General features: G+C 51.5%; 4 protein-coding genes across 4 annotated transcripts; 1 reads left to right on the forward strand and 3 right to left on the reverse strand.

Moving 5' to 3' along the window:
* Window positions 1-62: 62 nt before the first annotated feature.
* ASPGLDRAFT_44598 (class I SAM-dependent methyltransferase) lies at window positions 63-1,163 on the reverse strand. The gene has a single exon (XM_022546058.1). The coding sequence runs from the start codon at window positions 1,140-1,142 to the stop codon at window positions 189-191; it is 954 nt and encodes a 317-aa protein (XP_022403427.1). The 5' UTR covers window positions 1,143-1,163; the 3' UTR covers window positions 63-188.
* Window positions 1,164-1,783: 620 nt separating this feature from the next.
* ASPGLDRAFT_23893 (uncharacterized protein) lies at window positions 1,784-2,894 on the reverse strand (the record flags this gene model as incomplete). The annotated part of the gene is made up of 4 exons (XM_022543342.1): window positions 1,784-2,114; window positions 2,161-2,212; window positions 2,332-2,379; window positions 2,447-2,894. 4 exons carry the CDS (start codon window positions 2,892-2,894, stop codon window positions 1,784-1,786), a joined length of 879 nt encoding a protein of 292 aa, XP_022403428.1.
* A 125-nt stretch (window positions 2,895-3,019) lies between these two features.
* On the reverse strand, window positions 3,020-4,373 carry ASPGLDRAFT_44600 (alpha/beta hydrolase). The gene has a single exon (XM_022546059.1). It carries the CDS (start codon window positions 4,190-4,192, stop codon window positions 3,143-3,145), a length of 1,050 nt encoding a protein of 349 aa, XP_022403429.1. The 5' UTR covers window positions 4,193-4,373; the 3' UTR covers window positions 3,020-3,142.
* A 100-nt stretch (window positions 4,374-4,473) lies between these two features.
* erdS (aspartyl-tRNA synthetase, cytoplasmic) lies at window positions 4,474-7,821 on the forward strand. Its single transcript, XM_022540652.1, has 2 exons — window positions 4,474-4,748; window positions 4,824-7,821. The coding sequence occupies exon 2, from the start codon at window positions 4,829-4,831 to the stop codon at window positions 7,685-7,687; it is 2,859 nt and encodes a 952-aa protein (XP_022403430.1). The 5' UTR covers window positions 4,474-4,748; window positions 4,824-4,828; the 3' UTR covers window positions 7,688-7,821.
* Window positions 7,822-7,826: the final 5 nt, after the last annotated feature.

A 7,826-nucleotide genomic window follows, 5' to 3' on the forward strand; every position in this document is an offset into this window, starting at 1 on the left:
CTTTCATTGTTATCTTTTTATCTAGATTTTCGTGCTCAATACCCCGTGCTTATGTTTCATGTCGGAAAAGTTGTGATTTAGCGTGGCGTATGGTTGGATTTATGTAACATACGAGTAAATAGTTAGGAATGGATTGCATTATCAAACAAATCACCTTCACATATCAAACCAAACACTTATGGCTAAGACTAAGCCTTCCGCCCTGTAACACCAACATACTTCCACCCCCGTCTATAATTCACCACCACAGCAACGGTATTAATAAACCTCGCCTCAAGCCCTAACACCCGTACAATCACATACGGCACAAACAGACAAATAACAAGAAACCGGAGAAGCGGACGCACGTTCGCTGTGAGATCTTCCTCGCGGACATCTGCGAAACCAGCATCCCGGACTATCGCTGCTAGTCCTCGTCCATCTTTTTCACTCCCTGTAGTTGTCGTGGTAGTGCCAGTAGCAGTAGGATCAATCCCACCATACTGGTGCACTTTGCTCATTTCCCCCTCTTCTGAAGTAGAGGACATCCAATGATCATATTCATACAACGCAATCCGCCCACCAGGCTTCAGCACGCGATAAAACTCCCCAAGAACAGTGCGTAGATCAGTCGCATGCGCGAGGGTTTCGATTGTATATACCGCGTCGAATTTGCTATCCGGGAATATAGGACTGAGGTCGTGGTAGTCGCCTTCTTGGATTGAGAGATTCTCGAGACATCTCACCGCATTGGTTTGAGTGGATGCAGGGTTGTTGGTGTTGGCTTTGTAGAGGCTTCCGAGTTCGTGCTCGGCGTTTTTCCTTGAGATAGACACCTTATCGGGTAATAGGTCGATAGCATGGACTTTTAATCCGCGTTTTGCGAAGTATATCGCCATATCCCCCGTTCCGCAGCCTGCATCTAGCACCTCTCCTTCCCGCTCTCCCTTCCCATTTCGATGTATCTTCAACGATTCAAAAGCCTGGTCCTCCATTGCAAGTAGGGCCGGGTATATCGGAAATGGATTCAGCGATTTGGTATATTCCCATAATCCTGCATTTGGAGGGAGGGATGGGTAGTATGGGAGATGTGAGCGGCCGCCGAAGAATAGGGCGTTGCCGAGGCGGGTTTCGAGGGAGGTGTAGTAGGATTCGACTGACATTATTCTTGGTCTTTTTTTTTGGGAGGGGGGGGGGGGGGGGGATTTGATGGTTTGGGATTTGGAGGGAAGGAGGGAGATTGGGTTATTGAGGGGTTAGTATTTATATTCGAGTCATGATGGTGTTGGTGCTGTGTTGATATTGTTGTGGTTGTATTGTTCTCGGTGGTGGGACTCTTTATGTATAAAGTTGGATACGAGTTCGTTTGATCTGATGTACCATTGAAATAACAAGACTTTACTTGTAACTTAGAGAAAAAGAAAAAGAAACTACAGAATACAGGCGACGTAAAAATCAATTGCAGCTTTAGTACTCCGTAAAGGCTGTTCAGGGTAGCAAGAAACTGGCAACTAGAGAAGCTGTGACCAGGATGCACGACCGCAATTCAATCGAGGAGCGGAAATTCAGGCACAATGACCTCGTTGTCGCAGCTTAGTACATGGGTGGATGAATGGTCTTCTTTGAAGATTACTTTCCAGAGCTTTGTACCTTCAGCGCCTGATAAACTATTAGCTTTTATCTCGCCTGAAGGTGAAGGGATCATACCGTATCTTTTTGGGACCGAGTGCCTGAAGTCCAATATCAACCAGTCCTTCAAGATACTCTCTGAAATCCATCCGTTGTAACTTCCCACTGGTAAAAACTACTCGCAGTGCTCGTCAAGCCTGTCTCCATCTCGAACTATCTCAATTCCCCATCCTCGTTCCTTAATCCTAAAGTCGACACAACCCTCCCCGGCAAATGACCATTCACTGGAGAGAGCAACACCGCGACCAACCAAGCAGTTGAACGCTCTATACCATTCTTCGTGGAACTTGAATTCTGGTGTGCTGAATGCCGATGGTTCATGCGTCCTCAGGAGACTCTTTTGGGAGAAATGACGTAGAACCGCTTCGCATAGAGCAGTTATCGACGGAAATTCAGACGATGGGAAGGGCTTGGGGTTGCGCGATTGCAAAAAGTACTCGATATACCTGCACATTAGTACTCGCAATAACACAGAACATGGGTGAAACCTACTTCTCATATAATCTTATGGGAAGGAAGCAGACAGTCTCGCTGCCATCCATGTCTATAGCCTCTGTGCATTACCAGCCTATTACTATAACAATCCTTGCACCCCTGATCTGATCATATCTCTCTTGTCAGCCCCCCCCCCCCAGCATTCAAATAAACCTAGGCCAAACTCACTTATAATCCCAAGCACCTCATCCTGACTCCCCTCTCCCCCAAGCACAGCTGCAAAATTAAACATCCCGTCTTCACGTCCATACCGCAACACATGATCACACCCCCCCAACCAAACCAAGCATCTCTTTCTCATACATTGCGTCCACCCCGATTTCTCGTCTCGATCCCACACTTTCTACTCTCTGCAAGGCCTCGTGCGAATCGTACTGCCATTCTGATAACCGGGCTTGGTTTAGGGTGAGTCCTATGATCGTGCTGAGGCGGAGTTTTGCGCGGACGCTGCCTAGGGATAGGGAGCGTGTTATTGGGTTGTGGGATTTTAGGATGCGTTCTGGGCTGTTAGTTTTTGATACAGTGTAGTATAGGGTATAGGTTGAGGTGGTACCGATGTCATCTGATTGGAAGACTATTTCTTCTTTGTCTAGGAGCCAGAAGGGGGTGTTGGGATTGGCTGGGCTGATGTTGAAGATGGTGAGTAGTTGTTGGATGTCGATGTCTGTTGTTGAGAAGGTGTGTTGGCGTCTGCGTCTGGGCAGTAGTTCTGGTAGCCGTGAGTCGGACATTTGGGAATCGATGGCCATTTTTTTTTTTTTCATGCCGGATACAGAGATTGTATGGGATTGCACGTGTATGAGGTTTATGGATGTTCATGTGAAAGTTGTGATAGCTGCCCGAGAGAGAATGAGTACTAGGTCATAACATGTAATCTCTTGGATTTCTAGATGCTATGTACATATCAACCAACGCCATTCATCCCATGTGAAAAGAAAAACGCTTCCTGAGCGAGTAGAATACAATAACGAGTGAGCGATCAACGCTCAAAAATAGCTTTCATGTCAGCACACGCATCGGAATACAAGATGTCAACCTTGTCCTGGTCGCGGAAGGGGTTAGGCGACTTGTCCCAAGCATGGATGGCTTTCTCGATCATCATGGCTCGCACGCGTTTACCTAGATCCTGTAACCGCCTGACAAACAACTGGCCCTCATTCAGTAACATGTCCCATTCACAGATGTACAGGTAGATATCGTGCGGAAGGGCATCGGCAAGAATTTCGTCGGGTGCACGGATGGGCGACGCATAGGGCGACTTCCGTTCCTCGAAATCTGGCAGATACGCCTCATCGAAGAGGTTGGTGAAGAACCTCGGGAGGGTCTTGTTCGGAAAGGCGCTGCGAGCGCGGCGGTGATCTCGTGACTCTTCGAAATCCAGAATGGGATACCAGCAGAACAACCCGACAATATGCAAGTCATTAGACATATCCACGAGTTTCTGTGTCGAATCCGCCCGGCTCAGATTGCTGGTGCTGGCCGTCGAGGCTGGATACGGATATACCTCCCGCACCATGCGGTCGCGGAGTCGCAGTGGAACCGTCACGGCCAGATTGCCACCGGCCGAGAAGCCGCTCAGCACGATCCGGCTGACATCCAAACCCAGTTCGCCTGCATGTCGCGCGAGATACTGTAGGGCATCCACGCCGTCATCCACTGCAACAGGAAAAGGGTGTTCGGGGGCTCGACGATAAGCCACGCTCACCACGACTGCTCCGACCTCATGAATGACGCAGCGAGCCCAGCGACCGTCGTCGGTAGCACAGCCCAGGGTAAAACCTCCGCCATGGAAATTCACCACCACAGGTAAACGACGGCCTTCTTTGCGAGTGCGGTAATATCCAGGAGGACAGTAGAAGTGGAGAAGGGCGCCAGAGCCGTAGGTCGAGTCGTCGTCGCCGGAGGGAATTGAGCGGGTAAAGGACGGACTGGGAGGACGAGGAGACGCGATATCATGGATAAACATGCCAATGCGCATTAGAAATCGCCAGAAGACGGCCTGGACGACGAGCCACCAACGAGAGGCCATTCTGAGTATACTTCGGTATCTTGTGAATACGAGTCGAAACAGGGAGGAGAGAAAAGAGGAGAGAGAGAAAGTCTCAACCGGAAAGCTGGAGATAGAGAGAGTCGGCAGGATACGGTAAGTATGCGCAGATAATACTAGTACTAGTAGTAAGGAGGAAGCTCAATAGTGCATTGTTTCGTCATTAGCATCTCGCATTCTGATATCACATTTTAATTCTTTGCATATCAAATAAAAATTCCCCGATCCAGGGCATTCAGGGTCGTTTCTTGATTACTGGCGCATTCGACCAATGACATCATCTCCCGTGACAACGGACTGGCTTCATTTTCCGGTCTTTCACTTTCCTTTTCTCACTTCTGTTTCTCACAGCTTTATTCAGATTATTCAGATTACCCCTATTGCCTCTTTAGATCATTCAGATATCCTTATATATATTCCTTGGGTTGTCTTTTGGGAACTATACTGAACCCATTTCCGTTCGTTTCCGGCAGCACATAACCTCCGCTGATCAAAAAGCTTACCTGCCCCCTCAATTTCGCATTCCCCTGCCTTACGGGTATATATACACTCACTTCCAGTGTTACCTTCTCTGATCATAAGGCTGACCCTGTGATTCTCTATCCTTGAACAGACACCATGTCAATCCGACGGGCTTTGTCCAAAATTAAACCGAGAACCAATCACCATGAGGATGAATCTACAAGCAGCGCCGCGAGGGTTGCCTCACCATCCCCGCGTCGCAGCTTTCTCGGTGGCCTCCTGCCAAACCGCGATTCCATTTCGTCCTCGGATGAAGGGTCCGATGACTCTGCGTCTGCAGGGACTATGAGTAAAAACCAACAGAAACGCATGGCTCGTCGTCAGCGTCGACAAGAGCGGGCGCGACAAAGTGAGGATCAGCGTTCGGAGGATTCGGAAAGACGACGCAGGGACGACATCGCTCTTGCAGCTCAGCAAGAAACCTCCGAAATGAAGGCACGGTATGGCGATTTACCGTTAATGCAGTCCCGCGATCGTCCGCGCGATCAGCGCACTAGGGTTGAGAATATCTCCAAAAGCATCGCGGGGCAGGAGGTTCTGTTCACGGCCCGTTTGCATATTGTTCGGCGCATGAGTGCAAAACTGGTCTTCCTCGTATTCCGCCAACAACTCTTCACTTTCCAGGGTGTACTACATGAGCAGCCGGGGTCCAAGTCACTGGCTATGGTCCACTGGGCTGAACACCTGCGCCTTGGTTCCATTGTCCGTGTTCGCGGCCACGTCCAGACCCCGGATGTTCCCGTGCTGGGTTGCACAATCCATGACGTCGAGCTGGCTATCGATGAGGTCCACGTGGTCGTGCGCCGGGATGATCCCGTTCCATTTAGCGTCTACGAGGCCGAGATCCGCACCACCGAAGAGGATCGTGTCGAGGGCCGTCGCAGTCGCATTCCGGATCGCACCCGTCTCGCCAACCGTGTACTCGACCTCCGGACACCTACTTCTCAATCTATCTTCCGCCTTCAGTCCACAGTGTGTAACCTGTTCAGATTCGCCTTGGACGAGGAGGGCTTTATAGAGATCCACACCCCCAAGCTACAGGGCTCTGCAACCGAATCCGGAGCCAGTGTCTTTGGGCTCAGCTACTTTGGTCGCGATGCTTTCCTCGCGCAGAGCCCGCAATTGGCCAAACAGTTGGCCATATCAGCCGATTTTGGCCGCGTCTACGAGATCGGTGCCGTTTTCCGTGCAGAGAACTCCAACACCCACCGCCACCTGACTGAGTACACCGGTCTGGATGTTGAGATGTCAATTGATGAGCATTACCACGAGATGCTTGAAGTTTTGGATAATGTCATCAAATCTATCCTGGAAGGCATTTATGGCCGTCACCGCCGCGAAGTCGAAACCGTGAAGCACCTCTTCCCCTCCGAGGATGTCGTTTGGCTCGACGAGACCCCCGTTATCCGTTTCGCGGATGGGATCAAAATGCTCAACGACTCTGGGTGGCGGGATGAAGAGGGAAACCCCTTGCCTGATGATGAAGACCTCCATACTCGCGACGAGATCCGACTGGGAGAGTTGGTCAAGGAGAAGCACGGCACCGACTACTATGTCCTCGACAAGTTCCCTGCCAGTGCGCGTCCGTTCTACACCATGCCTGACCCTGAAAACAGCCGATACACCAATTCGTTCGATATCTTCGTGCGCGGACAGGAAATCGTCACTGGTGGTCAGCGTATCCACGACGCCCACATGCTCGAGGAGAGTATGCGCCGCGCGGGCGTCAAACTAGATAGCATGGAGGAGTACATGGAAGGCTTCCGCTGGGGCGCCCCGCCGCACGCGGGAGCTGGTGTTGGTCTGGAGCGTCTGCTCATGCTCATTCTCAAACTGGGCAACATCCGTCTGGCGTCGCTCTTCCCGCGCGATCCTAGGAGCTTCCCGAGTAAGCCACCGGTTCTTGAGCTTCGACACCCCGAAGCGTCCACCATGGACCCTCCATGGCACCACGAAAAGAGGAGCCAGTTCGCCGAGAGTGATAGCGACCTGCAACCCCTGGCACATCTGATAGCCAACTATGGTGATGCCACCTCCACGTCGTGGGGTGACGAGCGGTACAAGATCTGGCGTGACATGGCCACTGGTGCAGCAGTCTCATACGTGCCCAGTGTCAACAACCACGTCGTGGTTCCGGGCAACCCGCTCTGCGACCCCAGCCAGTACAACCGCATCATCACCCAATTCCTCCATTGGTTGCACCGCGAGACCAAGTACAAGCCCATCTGGCTCCTGTGCTCTCCCGAAGTCGAAGCCATCCTGGGCGACAAGCTGGGCTGGCGCTCCATGAGCTGCATCGCAGAGGAACGAGTCGACCCGCACCGCAACCAGGCGGCCTCAGATGGCGAAATTGCCCGCAAGATCCGCCGCTCAGAGAACGAGGGCGTCAAGATCGTGAGCATAAACAAGGGCGAGATGGTCTCCGACGACGTCCGCCAGAAGATCGACCAGCGCATCAATGACTGGCTCTCCAACCGCAAGGGCACCCAGGTACACCTGTCGGACATCCAACCCTGGCGCGACCACGAACACCGCTGGTACTTCTACGCCACCGAAAAGTCCGGCCAGATCTGCGCGTTCGTCGCACTGGCCACCCTCTCGCCCGTCCACGGCATGCAGATCAAATACAGTTTCGACTTCCCCAACGCTCCCAACGGTGTCATCGAGCACCTCGTCACGCACGCAATCCAGACAGCCGCGCAGTCGGGTGTCAAATCACTCACCTTCGGCGCGGGCGCGACAGCTTCCCTCACACCGGGCCACAATATGTCCGGTGCAAAGGTCAAGTTCCTGCGCAACTCGTACGAAGGCGTGGCCAAGCAGTTTAACCTCGCCCGGAAGAGCGAGTTCCGGGCTAAGTTGGGCGCTGAGGATGACCCGTTGTGGTTGGCGTACCCACCGCATGGACTTGGGTCCAAGGGGATCCGGGCGATTCTCAACTTCTTTATGGATTAATTGGTAATATTTTGGTGTCTGGATATCTTGTCTTTGTTTGAATCTTGTGTATGAGGCATGAGCAATATGTGGATAATGATGTGCTATGCTTGATTTTTTTTTTTCTTTTCTTTTCTTTTCTTTTTTTTTTTTTTTTTTT

This window comes from Aspergillus glaucus (assembly GCF_001890805.1).
Source record: "Aspergillus glaucus CBS 516.65 unplaced genomic scaffold ASPGLscaffold_5, whole genome shotgun sequence".
NCBI classification, from domain to species: domain Eukaryota; kingdom Fungi; phylum Ascomycota; class Eurotiomycetes; order Eurotiales; family Aspergillaceae; genus Aspergillus; species Aspergillus glaucus.

Bases quoted from the DNA above. Each gene is read 5' to 3' on its own strand.
- ASPGLDRAFT_44598 (XM_022546058.1), bottom strand. From the start codon at position 1,142: ATGTCAGTCGAATCCTACTACACCTCCCTCGAAACCCGCCTCGGCAAC.
- ASPGLDRAFT_44600 (XM_022546059.1), bottom strand. From the start codon at position 4,192: ATGGCCTCTCGTTGGTGGCTCGTCGTCCAGGCCGTCTTCTGGCGATTT.
- erdS (XM_022540652.1), top strand. From the start codon at position 4,829: ATGTCAATCCGACGGGCTTTGTCCAAAATTAAACCGAGAACCAATCAC.